The 17987-nt window shown below is 44.2% G+C and overlaps 1 protein-coding gene across 8 annotated transcripts in view; it reads right to left on the bottom strand.

Moving 5' to 3' along the window:
* Positions 1 to 1291: 1291 nt before the first annotated feature.
* Positions 1292 to 17987, bottom strand: part of USP34 (ubiquitin specific peptidase 34) — a 111866-nt gene continuing 95170 nt past the window's right edge. For 3 of the 8 annotated variants that reach the window (XM_040060245.1, XM_040060250.2, XM_040060247.1), the window contains exons 66-81: positions 17631 to 17735; positions 15522 to 15669; positions 13918 to 14552; positions 12774 to 12931; positions 11883 to 11961; positions 9486 to 9612; positions 9058 to 9165; positions 8005 to 8109; positions 7756 to 7880; positions 6581 to 6733; positions 5585 to 5708; positions 4810 to 4889; positions 4118 to 4258; positions 3845 to 3991; positions 3293 to 3452; positions 1292 to 3065 (exon numbers count right to left, since the gene is read on the bottom strand). In XM_040060245.1, coding sequence (XP_039916179.1) covers positions 2461 to 3065; positions 3293 to 3452; positions 3845 to 3991; positions 4118 to 4258; positions 4810 to 4889; positions 5585 to 5708; positions 6581 to 6733; positions 7756 to 7880; positions 8005 to 8109; positions 9058 to 9165; positions 9486 to 9612; positions 11883 to 11961; positions 12774 to 12931; positions 13918 to 14552; positions 15522 to 15669; positions 17631 to 17735 — 3000 coding nt within the window. In that variant the 3' untranslated portion in view covers positions 1292 to 2460. Of the gene's footprint in view, positions 3066 to 3292; positions 3453 to 3844; positions 3992 to 4117; positions 4259 to 4809; positions 4890 to 5584; positions 5709 to 6580; positions 6734 to 7755; positions 7881 to 8004; positions 8110 to 9057; positions 9166 to 9485; positions 9613 to 11882; positions 11962 to 12773; positions 12932 to 13917; positions 14553 to 15521; positions 15670 to 17630; positions 17736 to 17987 lie in introns of those variants that run through there. The other 5 variants (XM_040060251.1, XM_040060253.2, XM_040060248.1 and 2 more) reach the window with 4 other exon arrangements.

Below are 17987 nucleotides of genomic sequence, written 5' to 3'. Positions count from 1 at the left end.
AATAATACAATGGGAAAGGCACGATTTGTAAGATGATGTCCAAAATTCTTTACAGATCTTGGCACTTTGAAGTGCCAGAGCAGAGGCTGACTGTGCATGGAGAAGGTACTTAAAAGCTTAATTTTCAAGGGGTTAAAAGGGAGGTAGAAATTGCAGGAGGAAATAAGTAATAATAAATGAGAAGTGGGATAAAACCTGGAAGAAAATCAAAGCTTTAAGAGACTGAGGAAGCCAGTGGAAGATTAAAGGCTTCAGGGTTAAAGGGTGTTTTCAAAGGCAGGATAAGGGAACGGTTCTGAAGGCAGAAAAACACAACCCAGAAAACTGATCTAAAAGTGAGAGAAGGGGAATGGAATGGAAGAAGTAATGACTTACAGAGCATGGGAAGTGAGGGAGACCGAGGACAAACACCTGGAAACAGGCTCTGGAAAAGGGAGATGTGTTTGTGCAGGTATTGCTTACTTCTGTTCAGAAAACTACTGCAAAAAAAATCTTTATAAAAATTGCAGGAATACACAAGGGGGAAATGAGGAGGTGAGGGAAGAGCAGTAAGAGTAATCATTCTGATAATCCTGCCACGATGAATGGTGCAGCATTTGTGTAGCCTTCATGAAATCATTATCAAGTTCTGTTTACAGTTGCTCTGCTCGACAATGAGCTAAAAAACCACCCCAAAGGCCAGAATGCCACAGCTCTGGGGTGATCCCATCCTGCAGGACCTGCTAAATGGGCACCAGCTCAGACAGCATCCCAACAATCTGCACACTGTTAATTAGGTTGATTAATTAAGAGAACTACTCACCCAAAGGGTTACAACAGCTGCTGTAGCTCAGGTTTTGATCCATAGGCCAGTGTTTTCCTTGACAGACAAATTCTGATTGTAGTTTTGACTAGAAGCTGTTGATGATTTCTCTGGCCTTACAGTCTGGGGAAAGCGAATCAGAAAAGTAATAAAATTATTCCTAAAGAAAACAAAACCACAATTATATGTCATGTCTGAATAATGAGGATACCAACTTAAGCACTTACCAGTGTCAGCAGCGTGTCTGTAAATGCAGGATAAAAATGCTAAATAAACAGGAATATGAATTTATAAACTTTAAAGACAGATTAATTACAGAACGTTAAAACCAGTGAGGGTAAATTCAAAGAGCAAGAGCATCACAGACTCAAGGAGAAGCAAGTGATGCAAGACTGCAGTGAATGGTGGATGGAATGAAAGGATTTTGAAGAAAAAAGACCAAGGCAGATGAAGACAACACAAAAACAAATGAGCTGGGCAACTGGAAAATGAAGTTGAAAATGTAGTTTAATCAGATATTAAAACCAGTAGCATTGACAGTCCAAAAGGTGACATAAGAAACTGGTATTACTCAGAAGTAACAGTGTGAAGTATAATGGGAGAGATGATAAAGTCATTCCAGGGGTGCAGAAGCTGTCAAAAAGTGAGGGAGCACGGCCAGATAGAGCAGAGGGAAAAAAGGAGGTCTGTAAATGGTGCAGAGGGAAAAGTATATAAGAGATGTTAAAACAAGGGAAATGAGATGCCAAGTTCCACCGGCTTTCGACAGCACTTCGTGTTCCAACACCAAGCACCAGTCCCTCTCCACTGTGTGGCTGAACACTCATGCACACCAAAGCAGCACCAGAATTTACATCGAATCTGAACCTCTGACCATCATTTCTCTCTGCCGCTGTTTCGCTTACGAAGCTCTTTGCTGAGAAATCCAAAGACTGAAGCAACGTATTATAAACAAATGAAAAGTCATCACAATCGGTTTAATGAAGTGCACAGAATAGCAATTGATCATGTCAATAAAAATAAAACAATTAATTTTACATCAAGTGTGCTTTATTTCCTCCACAGGTATTCTGTTAAATAAAGCACCATATATATACTGCCAGGCCACAGCTAAAGAGGATTCTTTACAGAATCAAATTTCTTGTGGTTGTTTAGTATACAAGTAAACTTAATTTTGATAATAAGAACCACAGCGATCTGAGGCAATCTGCCTCGATTATAAGGTACAAAACTGGCACAGAGGACACCATATTATACACAGTAAAAATGCCATAAGTTTAAATTACATCATACAGGGCCAGGAGGCCCTGTCTCCCAGACAGCCATATTAAATGAAAGCCACTACAGTGAACTCTTAATTACATAAAACATAGCCATTATCTGATTGCCCTTTAAGAAAGTGTACGGTAGATGCAAAATAAAATAAAATTTAAAAAAAAAATAATCTCGAGTTCTGCCTGACCAAGAATTAAGCATATAAATCTATCTTGCCATTCAAGCAGAGAGCACTGGACAAACTGAAGCACAAAACAGAAATAAGCAAAACTTATACAAACAGCATTTTTTGGGGGGGGAGAGAAGAAAGATTTAAAAAAAAAAAAAGAGGGAAAAAAAAAAAGAGAGAGAGAGACTTAAAAGCAGACATGCTCCATCTAATGTCAAGAAGCAGCTTGGTTTCCTTTCGCGGATATCCGTGTGACCACGTGAATCGTAGACTCAATGGTCCTGCACAGGATGTCTAAAATGTCATGCTGCTGCATGTGACTAAAAAGTCCTCTGGAATGGCCACAGCTGATGGATAAATTAGTTTCGGGGTCCTGGGATGGTAAGGCTTGGCCATCGCAGCTCCTCAAGTCTGCGAGGTCGGATAAAACCGCTGAAATCGACGTGGAAGGAAACTCCGAGTCCTCCTCAGCTCCCACGGAATCCTTGGAAGCCTGCAGGTCTTTGAACTCCTTGCACTCTTCGAACTTCCCGTTCCCCGGCCGCTCCTCCGCGTGCTGCGCGCGCGCGGCCAACATCACGTCTTCGGAAAACGAAGAGGGCGCCTCCATCCTGTACTCCTTGACGGAAGCGCTCTCGGGGGAGGGCGGGTCCTGCTCCGTTCCCGGGTCGATGATGGACGAGTCCCTGGTCTCGTTGTCCGAGGTGCTGGTGGGGGTCAGCGCCTCGCGGGGCTCGGCTTTGATGTCGCCGATGTCCACGGCGTGCTCCTCGTCGCTGCTCACCCGCCGCCTCTTCACCGGAGTGGCTCCTTCGTCATCTGCGGGGACAGGGGAAGGCGCTCAGGGAACGGGCACCGCTCCCGTTGCCACCCTGAACACGGCGCTTCGATAAACACCCATCTCCTTGCAGAGAATTCCTGCAATTCACGGATTCTAGCTCCGCGATCAAATGGTATTTTTGTGCCCTACTGGGATTTGGAGCCGAGGAACGGCCCACCCCGCAGGGATAAAATAACGTACTACGTGAATTTGAGAAACACCAAACCTTTAGTTTTTCTTTCTTTGGCTTCTTGCTCTTGTAATGAGTTCCTCTGTTGTTGACAAGCTCTACATTTGTTTAAAAGCTCTTGTAAAGTTGGAATCAGGGCTGAGTTGAGCTGTTTGGGAGTGTGCACCGAAAGCAGCAAGGCAAGTGCTCGGAGGTCCTGGAAACAGAGGAACGAACTTAAGGCTTCTTTCAAACTGGTGCCTGATGAATCCTGCACTCAGAGACTGTGCGATAAGGAGATCCTGCTCAAGCTCTGAGCAACCCAGAGATCCCATTCTGGAGCTCCTCACACCACTGAAACTCCCCACCCACCGTCTGCTGACCTTCACACAGATCTGTCCTGGGGGTGGCAATGCTGAGACACAAAACCTTGCTGGGTCAAGCACTCCTGCCATGAACGCTCCTGCAGCTGTTAACACTTTGCTCCCCACACTCAGGTTAATATTCCCAGCTTCCCATGCCCTCCCCAGGAGCCCAGCTGAGGCAGGGAGTGCCTAACACCCGCCATAGGGAACTGAGGGGTTTCTGTGTTTGTTAGGAAAGACTCACCCCATTTAATGTAGAGCTCGCTTTGGAAATTTCGACTCTCTGGTTGCTGAAGTCAGATTCCAGGCTTTGATACTGATTTATTAGATTTGTAATTAGAGTGTTGATTAGGTTGGCACAGTTTGCTTCAGAAAATACCTGCCCTTGCACCTGTGGAAACAAAGTAATTTTTTAAAAGCCACAAAAAACTGGAACTGTGAAAACAGCATCCCCAAATGAAGCAGCATCAGCGCTTGCACTCCCTGGAGAAATAATTATTGCTAAAAGACCACGTACCTTGAGAAGGAAATGGGTCAGAAAGGTGTAGACAATGTTGTTGTTAAGAAAGGTCCTTTCATCCATCAGAATACATTTGATATATTCTGCAAAAACTGGATCTTCACAGAGGAGCTTCACGCAGTTCTTGGACATCGCAGACTGGCAAGGAGAGAGAAGATGGCAGAGTCAGCACTGGAACTGCAGGCCAGGCCCATGGAGAAATAGCTCAGGTCTATCAGATGCCAGTAAATTGTATAAACCAATTACTGACAATTCTTATTTCCCACTTTCCTGAGATGAAGCTCCTTCCCCAGAAAGGCCAGTTAATCCCCCTCAGGCTGTATGGGAAGGGACAGAGCCTCCTGATCCATGAGCCAACCACAGGGCCCTCTGCAATCGTAGCCAGACCTTGACACCTCCTAATTTTCCCTTCACCATCCATCCCAGTGCTTGTGCTCCATGAAAAGCTGGGATTTCAGAGGCAGGATGAGGAGCTTTCTGCACACCCAGCACCGTTACTGGGGGGAGTTGCTGTGTTAAGCTTTTGCAGGAGACAGGGAGCAATCCGAATTTAGCAGAGCTTCTCAAGACAGCAGTAACAGAGGCAGAGTATTTCATTAACCACCACCCAGCAGTTCCAACTGTGGGTTCTTTGCTCCACGTTCAGTGTGTTTTGCCTGTGTTTCCATTCTGTTGGTTCTGAGTCTTACCTGAGTCTGGCAAAGCTCAGTCCAGAGTTTGGGGAAGAGCGCAAGGTGAAGTGGCAAACCTTCATAAGCAACCAGGACACCTGCAGCGGTGGGAGGGAAGAAGTCAGTGTGGGAGAACATCGTGGGAGACACACAAATTCCTCAGAAAAGCAGTGCCAAGGTGCCCTGCCATTTTACAGGATCACATTCAAGCATTTTGTATGATCAGAAAGCTGTAGTGTCTGCGAGGTTTTTACAGTCCATTTAATAAATACATCGAAAAAGTGTGACACACAACAAGCAGAGGAGTGGTTTAGGGATAAAAGGACATTCTCTCATTGCTCCTTGGATGAGATTATTGGTGTGACACTGAGGTCTGTGCACACTGAGGAACTCGCCCTCGAGGTTGTGTGGGAATATAAAAATTAAAATATCATCAATTAACTGCCATTGTTGAGACACTGAGGATTCAGGATCTGATCCAAAGCCGTTTAAATTGCCAACCACCCAGAAACAGCCTTAGTGAGTCCTGTCTTAAACTCCAAATGTACAGTAAGACTGAATTCTCAATGGTTACCTCAGCTCTTTTCTGGACAGGCCTGAAACATTCCAGTCATGTGGGTATGGCTGCACTCTCTTATAAACAGATTAACAGTTTTGTGGATAAAAATAATATCCAAACACCTTCCACAAGCTCTGCTTTTTCTTAAAAACCCTCAATATAAAACTTAGCGGAGAAGGACTCGGAGCTGTCACAGAAAAAAGAATCCTTTGTCTGTTTCACATCGACACTTACTCATTTTAACTAAAGTTTCAGTAAACTTTTCACAGTTGATTGCAACTCGACACAGGAGGTGGATGAACTGGTGGTAGGAGAAGAAATAGTCCAGCAGCATCCGGTCGTAAACATCGTCTTTGCCCTGAAGATTTAAGAGAGCCTCATTTAACCTCCAAAGCCACGGGACAGCTCCCAGATTCCCCTGAGCATGTCCCTGCCTGTCACCTGCCCTGCACTACAGGAAAACAGTGGTAATCTCCAGGTGCCTCCTCACCCAGGCCTTGGCAAGCACCAGGGTGGGATAGGAGGAGGGATGGCAAATGCGATTCCCTGCCAGGAAAATCTCTTATTGGAGGGCTCGGAGCCAACACCGAGAGGGTGCAAAGCTGTGCAAATACCACGGCTCCAAGAGGACAAGAGAAGAATGCAGTAACTTTGTGTCACATACGGACAGCTAAATATATACACACTCCTGCTTTTGAAATCATAGCTTGTCAGTTGTGATCTGTATAAGTCAGAATTTTCTCGAGACTGAGCTTCAGAGCAGAATTTTCAGGCATGTCTCAAACCCAGCGATACATTTATGTCGATATTTTAGTATTTTGGATGCACATAAGCTTAAAATGGCATCAAAGAGCCAAGAGGAAACCCCTAAAACTCAACCAAAAAAATGCAACCTTATACAAAGCAACTGAATGAAGAACGAGCATGCAAAACCACAGGGCAACGTGACTGTGGATGTGGTTCTAGAGGTTTAAAAATATTCTCCTTCCTAACGTATTAGGAATTCGACATAAAGGGTGAAATACTGTGCCATGTAATATGACAACTTTTTAAGTCTAGATATTTACATTATGCAATGTCACTTCGGGATGCACGACGGGGAAACCCACTAGAGACAGTTTTTCTGGCTCTCTAACATCTTGCCAAAGGCTTGGATTACACAGTCAATTTGATGGTGCACAAAGAGACACAGCATCGTTCTGAAAGCTTTAAAAAAGAAGGGTTACTTACCCTACAGTAACCGTGCTTCTTCGAAATGTGTTGCCCACACAGATTCCCATCTACGTGCACATAGGCCCCATGTGCAGGAGATTGGATTCTTTCTGAATAGCTGTGTCCACTGGGGCTGTGCCTGCACCCAGTGTGTCCTTGCGACCACTGTACCTGAGGGCACAAGGGGTATGGCGGCTTCAACCACCACTCAATTCCTTCACCCGTAAGAATCCCCTAGGACAGGACTCGGAATTAGCACAGCAGGAGGGAGCACAGAATCTGTGTGGACAAAGCATCTTGAAGAACCACAGTTACTGGACAGCAAGTAACCAGTTCTCCTGCTTCAAATGATTGTCCATACATATTCCTTTTCGGGTGGGATTCACCTGACCTGACTTTAGCTATCTAAAATCTCGTCACTGGTGTTCCCTGCACTCCGTGGAGAGCGAGTCGCCGCATCCACGCTCAGGAGCCTGGGACAGGAAGGAGGGGAGCTCTTTCTCTCCTTCCCAGGGTAACTATTCATGGCCAGGAGCCCCAGGAAGAGCCGCACGCTGACCTTTTAGATAGGCAAAGTGACGTGAGCTGAATCCCACCGTTGCTGCAGCTGTAACAACGGGACGTGGCAAGTCACTGCGGAGCAGCCCCACCAAAGCTGGCATCCCATCAGGAAGCCCACAGAAGGGAAAATGGCAAGTGGAAAGACTTAAAGCCCTTTATGACATTTCAGGCACTGGATTTTACCCAAACAAGTAGGAGATTACGCCTCAGTCCCAGCTGAACGGACTCTAATGGAACCTGCGGGGTCTCCTTGGCTGTCTGGCAATAAACCTTAAAACAGTGTGAAACCCATCTGGACAATCCCTGGGTGCTGCTTCAATTTCCTTTATAAATGCCACAGACAGACTGGGAAATTACCAAAATGTGCGCTACGGGTTTTTTTTCCTACCACAATGCCCAAACCCTTATGGTGTCTGCAATACGAAGCCGTGTATCCCCAAGGGCAGGGGAATGGTGCTTCTGAAGTGCACATCCAGAATGGAGTATATGAGGACAACACATCTTGAAGAAGAATTATGCTTTGTTTACAAAGAAAAGGTAAATGCATTGAGCTACTGGATTCTTCCAATACTTTTTTAAAAATGGGAAAACAACAGAGAAATAATTCTTTATAGGACCACTCGTTTACGTACCTTGCTGGCTTCCACCATGGTGGGCAAGAGGCACATGTTGAGTTCGGGACGCGGAGGACGAATATTGCTTTTCCCCCCTATTAATTTCAAATTTTCACGACATGGAAAATAAGGTCCAAGAGACACTGTAGTGTAAGTTCGGATAAAATAGGGATATATTAAAAAGGTCAATATTTGATATCGGCAAGGAACACGATAGAGTAATAATAGCGTAAGAGAACTTCAAAATACAATCACCGAAATACCTACTTGGGATATTACTGTGGTGGTATGTACAATGATTGTGCTGTAGAAATGGAACCAGAGTATGTAGGAAATCATGAGGACTTAAAAGTACAAGCTCCTTGAGGACATCTACAAACAAAAAGTTGTTTTTGCTATTACAAATTGTTATTTCTTAACAGCAAACAGTTCAACTTCAGGCTCATGCATTTGCAAACTCTGTCTCGTATCCCTTTCGCCGCAGCTCCGCCGTGAGCAACGCCTGAGTGACACCCCTGACTCCGTGCCCACTCCCTTCACCTCTGCCCCTGGGAGAGACCCTGCTCAGTGCTGCAGCAGCCACCAGGGAGGGGCCAGCTTGGAGAATGAGAACCTCAGTGAAATTACCCTCTTTGCTTCTTCTTTAACAGAGCAGCTTTGACTCCTGGAAAATGGCAACCAGCAGCAGTCAGGACAACGAGAAAATACTCAAAGTAGGGCAAAATGCAGACAAATCACACCAAAAAAAAGGTATTTTGGACACAGTGTTAGGCCTTTATCAGCAATCCATTCAATAGTATTAAAAAAGCCTAAACTAGAAAAAACCTGGACCTTTCTGAAATAGCTCCGCTAAAGCAAGAGAGGCGTTTGTATGTAGTATCTGTGTCTACACTTCAAAAAGCAAATCCATTCCCTTCTACAAGCTATTTAAGCTTTAGTTCCACTATTACCCTTCACAGTACTGAATCATAAAAATGCAATGTCAGATTTGGGATTTGACTCTAAACTCAGTGACTAGAGAGTCACTGAACTGAGGAGTTACTCCTCAGCCATGTCCCCTATCAGGTGGCAAATCGGTCTCCCAAAGTGACCTGTGCCTTTCTGTGCCCCTGGTGTGCGTTGCTAACTGAACACGGGAATATTCGGCGCAGCCTGACAAACCCAGAGCTCTTTGGAGTAGGAACATCGGTACTGATGCCCTGACAGTATCACACCAGCAATCCCGACCTCCAGAGCTTCTAGCAGAGCACGTGCGCTAGCGGCATTTCCACCTCACAGCAGGTGCCAGGGCAGGACAGGTCCTGCATGGCCAGGACTTACCAATGCAGGCGTTTCTAAGCTCGGGAGGACTGTAGGAATTGAGCAGAGTTAAGAGCTTATGGGCAAATTCGATCCGCTCCTGCCACTGAATGAGAGCTTGCTTCACATCTGCAAATGCAAACATCCCAGGAGGCTGCTTAGCTCATGGCTCAAAAGCTCGTTAAATAAAGCACAGAACTTCACTGCTGAGGAGTCTCTTTTTCTTCTACCCTGGTCTTAATCCACCTAGGAATCTGTTAAATCTCACCGGTCTACTGCTATTAAATTTACGAAATCTAGTTTTGTATTAAGTCAGTAAGTAATTTAATAAGCAACAATTAGCAGCCACATACTCTACTGTACAGTTTTTAAAAACAGCTAACAAGCAAGACAAAACACTAGGGTTTGGGTGAGGAAAACTAATTTAAAGACAAGAGTTATAATCGAACCTTTTCTTTGCAGATAGGGACGTGTGGATTTCAGAACCGAAAGGAAAATGGACAGAAGCTCGACCAGGTCTCCAGTCACATGGCAAGCTGTGGCCTCGTGATACATCATGTGCAACGTGTTAAAGGACTGGAAGGAAGGGAAAAAAATGCCAAAACTTTATGTTGCCAAACTAAGGTACCTGTTAGCATTCCTCTTTTTATCCTGCAGATACATTTTCGTTTATTTTATGTTCAAGGTGCTTTATACTCCAAAAATGTAAGGTGTTGGATATAATCACAAAGTTCTTCATTTGTTTTCAAAGTAAAAGGTTTGTGTTACCAGCTGAAAATAATGACCAAGTTTTCACACCTTTATGTCCAACCCAATGAACAAAGTGTCCTTTGAGACACAGTATTTCTATAACCCCGTAATCCCGAACTTTCTTTGCCAGCAGACAAAGTGATACAAGAGGTGCACAAAGACAGACAGATATATGAATCTGGGGAAAAAAAAACGTAGGATTAAGATGGATGCCAGTCATTTTTCAAAATGCTGCTGAAGGATATATGGTTGTACATCAGATGAATTACCTCTCCTTTTATACCCTGTGGGCATCGGTGATTTATAGAAATATTGGGAAGGAAAAGCAACTCATTTCCGAACTGCAAAAATTCTAGCACAGGATGTAAGAGAAGATATTTAATCTGCTGGGGTATTTGAAAGATAAAGGAACAGCAGCCTCAGTCCCTAGAACACAAACCCCTGCCAGGCCCTTTTTATATTACAGTGAAGACAAAAGACACACAGCCACCCCCCTAAGGTGGAAAACTTTCCTGGATGTGACAATTCCTTAATGCAGTTTCTTGTCACCAGGAAAAATCCAGCCAACAAGTGACAATGTAAGGCCAGCTAACATCAAGCTGTAAAGTAGCATCAATTTAATCCAATTCCTAGCAATCCTGTTTTACACAGGATAAATTCATCTTCTATTACACACTCTTCATAAACGGAATTATCCATTGTTAGTACAGATGAGGGCTAACTAAGCTAAACCAAATTCTTTTTATACATCTCGATGGATGTGCCTGAATCTACTTGTATTTCACATATGGATAACCTCATAGCTCAGTTCCTGACTTTTTACACTCAGTTTACTGGATGGAGGTATTTTCATAACAAAAAGGAAGAGATATTCTGGACTAATTAACTACAATTATTTAATCTATAGGTTTACATTTATAACAAGCTCCTGAGAACTCAATTTTCAAATAGCACTGCACTATTTCTGTAATTCCAGTTCCTTTATACCATACTTTTCCCCAGGAAATGCAAACCAGTGACATAAAAAGAGTTAAGAGATTTTTTTATACAAACCATATAAAAATGGGACTGGAATCAACCTGAAAGCATCACTCAGCCCAGCCACGTGCCTAAAGGCAGACTAAATATCCTTGACAGATGTTTGCTCCAAGTCCTTCTGACGACTTCCAGTTGTGCTGGCTGCCCCCTCCTGCAGCAACCTATTCCAAAATCCCATTTTCTGCGCAGCCACAATTACCTCTGAGCCACTTGTCTTACACCATGGTTTTTCCCAGTTTAATATCTCTCATGAATATGCTGTTCTATGGGTGCCAAGAATAAACTGAATCTTGGTTTTATCCTTTCTCCAACACATCCAGATTTTTATTCTTCTTCTCAAAGGGATCCTGCCCCATGGAGCACTGCCAGTGCTTTTAATAAACACAGGGTCTCATCCATCACCTCGATAATGGAAATGCTGAATGGAATCCAGGATATTCCACTCATCAGGAGATGGGGAATCTGCAGAGTGAAACTGCTGGGAGCAGGGGCTTCACATCCCAACTGTGTTCATTTCACAGGTGCATTATTTCATTTTTTTCCATTCAATTTTGAGCCAATTCTGGCCTGGTCTCATGGACTAAATCCCCTTTTACAACAATTAGATGTGCTCCAGAGATGCATTTTAGGTTCAGTTCCATCAGAAAGAAATCGAGTTTCTGTGTTTCAGACCACTCCTTGCAAACAAAGGCACAGCAGGGAGGAAAGAAAAGAACTGCCTCAGGAAGGTCAGAAGCATTAACCACAACTGCAGCTGAGTACCCTTTCAGTTATTTCTGGTTTTTAACCTGTTGCCTTAACACTTTTTGAACTACTAACAACTGTGTGACTGCACTCAGCCACTCATTCCCAATTACCTGTAATAAAAGGAATGACACCAAAAAAAAGGCATAAATTTATTCCTCTCAGCATAATCTGTTGGTGCTTTTCCCTCTGTCCTGAGAAGCAGACAAACAATTTCCTGATCTTTTTAGTACTATAAAGACATTTTATTAAAGCTGACAGGGGAAGTATACGAGGGTGAGATGTTTGCTCTAATTAAATAATGAAGTAATTACCTCAGTCATCAGAATCAATCCTCTGTTGAACACAACGAGAAGTCTGTCTTCATCAGATTCTAATAATATTCTGAAGGCACTAGGAAAAAAATCCAAACATTGAGAACACTGAAAATCGCATCCCAAGCTTAAAATTGTTATACTCATGCTGTTATTTTGGAAAACAATCCCAAAAAGAACAAAGAAACCCCAAAAGAACATAATTCTTCTCATCATTACCTTCCCCACCAACTTTTTAATTCAAAAATGCCTCTGCCATTGACCTCCTTTATGTTATGGAAAGCAATTTATAAATAACCTTTACGGAAATATTTCCCATACAACCCCTGCAAAACTGTGGAAAATGAATGTACGCTGAAAGACAGAAGTTTATGCTTCTTACATGATACATTTAAATAGATTCAGTCAAGCATATGTTTGGCCTTTTAAATGTCTGAAAACATTTTGATCAGAATGTTTTATGCTTACAGCAGAGCAGAAAGGAAAGGATTATGCTAATGAACGGTTTCTTTCAACATGAAGACTATTTGGGACAACGTGGCTGTGCCCTGTGACAGGTGAGTGCCTGTAGCCCCTCCAGGTAACACAGCCTGTCCTTTCCACAAGGGTTTCAGGGCACCAACAGCTCCATTTCAAACCCCAGCCCTGACCTACACACAGGCCATTTATAGCTCTGCTGAGAATGCCCACGCAGCACTTCCAGCTGTACTTCCCAAGACCAGAAATGAAACACTCGTTGAAGACGCCATACAATAAAACCGTCTCACACAGGCACAATTTCTACATCGCATTTCTGCTCCAAAATAACAACTGCCAACAGGAGCAGCTGGAACTACAGCTCTGCTGAGGATGGAATTCCAGCTGAGCTGCTGGATGAGCACAGGGCTGTACCTTATGAGAGTTGTCCAACAAGAGCGTCCGTCCAAGCAGCGCAGGTAACAGCTTATGGTGGTTTTCTTGAACTGCTTTATGTCCTCTATCTCTTCCTCTCTCATGTCTGGCCTCTGAGCTACAAACAGCTGCATGAGGTTAAACAGCTCTTCCACTGCCTGAAACGCACAGAAATACTTGGTTAGAGCCAGCTCTCTCGCTATGGTATGCTTCAGACTTGATTTCAAAGTTATAAAATTAGATGCTTTTGTTTTGATGCTTCCTAAGAGCACAGCTCACTGTCACGTTCATGTGTACATCAATATACGTACGAAGCAATCTGAAATCCCCATCCCTGGCACCAAACATTCAGAAACTGCTTGTGCCAAAACCTGCTGCGGTCCCATATGCCTGGCAAACACCAAACACAGTGGAGTAACACAGGTTCCTTGCAAGACAAACTGAGACATCTGAGGGGAGACGCCAACGAGGAGAGCAACGGGACTGTCAGTGTGTAAAATTTCTCTGTGAGCTCATCTAAGCAGAAGTTCCAATGTGGAAGGGAAGCTTTGTATTCTTTGTGTCCCTGCCCATCCCAAAGCAGTATTCACTGTGTAATCATTGAAACCCAGGCCTGTGGTCTCTTGCAGCCTCTGTAAGGCTGCTGTTTGAGCATCACACACTGCCTGCTCCAACCAGCACTGCTCTGCTGCAGCTGTCACTGTGCTGTACTGACACGCAGCTCCCACGTCTACCCAAGGTACGTGGGTGCTCCCAAGGGGAACACCAGGCTGTCCTCCCCTGCAATGCAACAGGCTAAATCTTGGCCCTGTTCCAGAAAATGAAAGCAGAGAAGAACCTGGGAATTCCTCCACCTTTGTTAGAATGCAGCCTCCTTTCTAGAGACCACCATCGAAGCTCATTCCTCCTTGTTTCTTATGACTAGGCTGGAATACCGAACAGTGGAAACACCAGTGTCTGCTCCCAGAAAACAACAGCAGCTCTCCAGCTGAACACAAACCAATCCTTTCTAAAGTCCAGCAAACGGATCTAAACACACGAATTCCTTCCAGCTCACACGTAATCCTTTCACCAGGGTGAAAGGGGAGACCCCGGGCGAAAGGGGACACGGCAAGGACAGACCGGCGCACCGCGGGTCACTTACTCCTGGGTACTGACTGGCGTGAGGGGTGAGGTTCTTGAAGGCCCACTGGATGTTCTGGTGAGAAGCCAGCTGCCTGGTGAAGGCAGGGGACTGCTCGCAGCACAGGCGCAGGATGCCGTAGTAGGCGGGCAGCATCCCGCGGTTGAAGAGCACCACATCCTGGTCGTCGTGGTCCGCGAGGATGTAATTGAAGGCAATGTTCTTGGTCACCACGGGGTTCTGCACGATAAGGCGCACGTTCTCGGGACAGTCCACGCACACGTTGTACCAGAAGGACAGCAGGGCCTGCTTGTTGTGGTTGGTGGCGATGGCCGGCTCCGAGAGCTTCGGCTGGAAGAGGTTCCACAAGTCCATGAAGTAAGTGGAGAACATGAGCTTCTCGGTTTTGGAGATCAAACAGTACGTCATGAAACTGAAGTAGGGCACCAGCTTGGTGGTGCCGTGAACGGCGGCGTCGACGTAGAGCTTGGCTCGTGAGAGCAGGCCGAGGAGCACGTTGTAGACCTGGTGCAGAACTACTGTGGTGTCGGGGCTGAGGGGCAGGTCCCGCGTGGGGATGTGCAGGGAGCGGGTCGAGCGGAACATCTGACGGAAGGAATTGCTCGGAATAAGCGACACCAAGAGATAGGCTGCGGCTTCAAATAAAAACAGATTTGTTATGCCTTTGACAGTGACATACCTGCTTAACAGCCATGTAAACAGCAATTAAAACCGCACCGCACGTCCCATTTACAGATTTCAAAGCATTTTACACAATCTGGCATTACTACATTCACACTAGAAAAAAAATCCAAGCGGGTAAGAGTAGTACAAAGCACGTTAGAAGCGCTGCTGGGATGTGCTGCCTACATCCCTGTCTGCTGCCCCGTTCTCCCTGAGCTAACACAATGCATCCCACCGCAGAACGTGATCCCAGATCCCATCACACAGTGCATCCCAGAGGTTCTCCACGACTGAAGTTGTCCAGTGCTCAATCAAGAGGCCATCACCTCCTCAGAGATGGTCACAACTGGACCCTGTTGTGAACTTGTACTTCCAGTTTTCACATCTCCCTCAGCCAGAGAAATGTGTTAAAGCTCAGTGGCCCGTACTGAGGAGTCTCATTTGTAAAAAAATTGACACAGGGAAGGCTGAAAATGTTCTCTGGCAAGGTGACAGTGTGATTCCTGGCAGAACAAACCAGAGCCAGGATACCCTGGAATCTGGGAGAAAGCAAAGGCAGCTTCTCCTTAACCCACAAGTTCAAAGGACTCAGCTGAAGATTACTGTGGAAGAACAACATGTACTACTCCCACCTACTGTACAGCCATCTGATGGACACAATGGAAAACCTCTGGAATTATCTCTTTTCCTTCTTTAGGTTTTCCTGGACCTTGCAGATTGACCACTTAAAATAAAGAAACTACCAATGTATCATTCGAGGTACCAAATGAAAACAGTTTCCATCAAAACTGGTAACATCTCTGGATGAGGCACCTCACTTAGCCCCAAGATTTTAAAACCCAACAATTCTAAACCAACTGGGAAAGGAAGAAAAGACAAACGCAGGAGCATGCAACTCACTGCAACAGGTGGCAAATTTTCTCCAATTAAAATTCACTTACAAGTTCTCACTCGAGGGTAGTTGTGTGCCAGGAGGAAACGTTCAACCCAGTTCTCCATGTTCTGCAGGACCCAGCTGTGAGCGAGTTTGTTCCGAGGTGTTTGCACAGCCAGCCAGTCCAGGCACTGCGAGGGGTTGTACTCAATGACCTGAAGGACAGGGGGAAAAAATCAAAAGGAATACATTAATCTTCCTACTATGCACTGATTGTATTAAAAAACCATAAAATCACTTTCAACGTTTCTTATTAAAATCACTTAGGGCTATCAAAGCATCTGCAAGACTGAACTGCTCTGCACACAAAGAAAAACTTACTAAATTTTACTGGTTTGTGCTTCTGAACCTCGTTCACAGTCCTGAAAGTTCAGTCTAAGCCCAGGAAATTACTCTGCCTATTCTTTCTGCATATTGTGAGATATTTAGGTGTTGAAATACTAAGCACTAAGATGGAACAACCTCATCTTTATAAACAAGTATTTTTAAAAAATATCTAACACAAAACCTTAACAGTGAATCTGTATTTTTATAAGTTACATCAAAAGATCATAAATGCTATGCAAAGATGTTCATGCAGCTTCATGCTGAGGGTAACAATTACATTTTTCATTGCATATACAATTTCAAGGAATAAATTCATCCAGCACTTTCCAAAGGCAATGAGTGCTGTTGTGCAGTCAGCAAACCTTCAGAGAATAAGGAGAAAATGAAGCTTGCTGTGCTTTTCTGGCTCTGTGTAGCTAGAAATCTGTTGACATGAGGTCAATAAATGCAGGTTGTTCTTTTGTTAGTTTTTTTTGGTTGTTTTTTTTTACCTCAAGGCCCAGGTGCCCAGACAAGAATAAATTTTACCCCAAGGAATCAGAGTGGTAACTGAGTTGCTGAAGCTGTTCTCAGTTCCTCTACTCCACCTGAAGAGTACAAGCAGCTGACATGACCATAACTCTGCTCATAAAATTTTAATCTCTTTTTAAAAATAAACACCTTAAGAACAATCTCCTCCCTTTACTTAGAAAGGACAAATTGCTCTGTCAGGTTTCCTAGGGAATGGCTGGAGGGAATGTCCAAGAAAGAGACAATCATTTCCCAGTGTCTGCAGAGCTCCATCACTTTTTAAGGACTTCTGGAAGCTGCAGAGGCTGTAAAAGTAGATTCTACACCCAAGTGCATGCACCCACTGCTGGGTCTCACACCCCTGCCTGCACATTTTATATCCCTGGAGCTGTGTCACCAGCTGGGTGTCACTGTGCCCCGAGAGATGTGCTGTTTGAGCTCCCTTTACCTGAGGTGCAGCACTTACAGCTCATCCATCACATCACTGGCAGCCCTTGTGATGCTACAGCTGCTCCTGAGCAGGAGGAAGCCCTTTGGAACAGCAATCCAAGCCCACAGTGGCCCTGCCCCATATTCAAAGGGAATTAAAGGCAATGAGCTGCTCCTCAGCAGTCTCCAGACTGACCATGCCGCTCTCAGCCAGGAATGAAGACACGAAATCCTCCTGGGAACTCAGAGAGCAGGCAGGTGAAGGGAAAGCTTTAATTGCTCATCTATGGCTCAGACCAAGGAATTCATCCCTGTGCTGACTTGGCTAAAAAGTCTCTCTGTCATTTTAGAAACACAAGCAAGGTTGGTCCTGCACACAGCAATTATCCAGCAGCCTCGGTTTAGCGCTATTTTATGCGTTCAAAGGTTTAATGGACGTTTAAAAGAGAACCAAAAATGTCAAATGAATATCCAAGGAATCTGTCCATAAAGGCCAAAAAGATCCACAACCAAATGATGGGTGTTGAAACATTTTACAGGCCTTGCAAGAGGATAACTGAGAAAATTATGTGGAATTTGTCTAGAAAAAGCATTCTAGGCCCTTATTATAAATCAATTAATTTATAATCAAACTAAAATTTGAAGTTAAACTGAAAGAGCCATTAACCCTATGCTAAGTTACAACAGAACTTTTTAATGTCTATTGGCTGTTGCTGTTGATTCAGAAGAGGAACGGTAATAAAAAAATCATGGACTGATGTAGGAAGGATGACAACAAAATGCAAAAGAGACATAGAAGAACCAAGAAGAGAAAGACGATTTAGCTTCTGTTTTATTTTACATATTGTACCTCCCATATCCTCTGCAGAATGTAGGAAGCAAAGGGTGGCATTCCTGGAGGTCCACCAGCAAATTCCATGAGCATGGTGAGCAATTTGAAAAAAGGATTGGCTGCCTGTAATGCAGAAAAGGGAAAAATACCCAATTTCATCTATTTAATTTCATCCACATTTTTAAGAGTATTTTTTTAAAAACCCCAATGTCTGTAAGATTTCTGTGGACTTCAGACATGAACATTTATAATACTTTAATCCCTTACTACTTAATCTGTAGATAATCCATATATAGCTATAAATTAAGTTACTGGTTACAGTCATTGCAAAGGAACAGGATCATATGGCAGGATCAGTCTAGGAGAAATTATAGG

This window comes from Hirundo rustica, chromosome 3, assembly GCF_015227805.2.
Source record: "Hirundo rustica isolate bHirRus1 chromosome 3, bHirRus1.pri.v3, whole genome shotgun sequence".
NCBI classification, from domain to species: Eukaryota; Metazoa; Chordata; class Aves; order Passeriformes; family Hirundinidae; genus Hirundo; species Hirundo rustica.
Note: the sequence above shows the minus strand (reverse complement) of the source record. Positions and strands in the feature narration are given on the sequence as shown.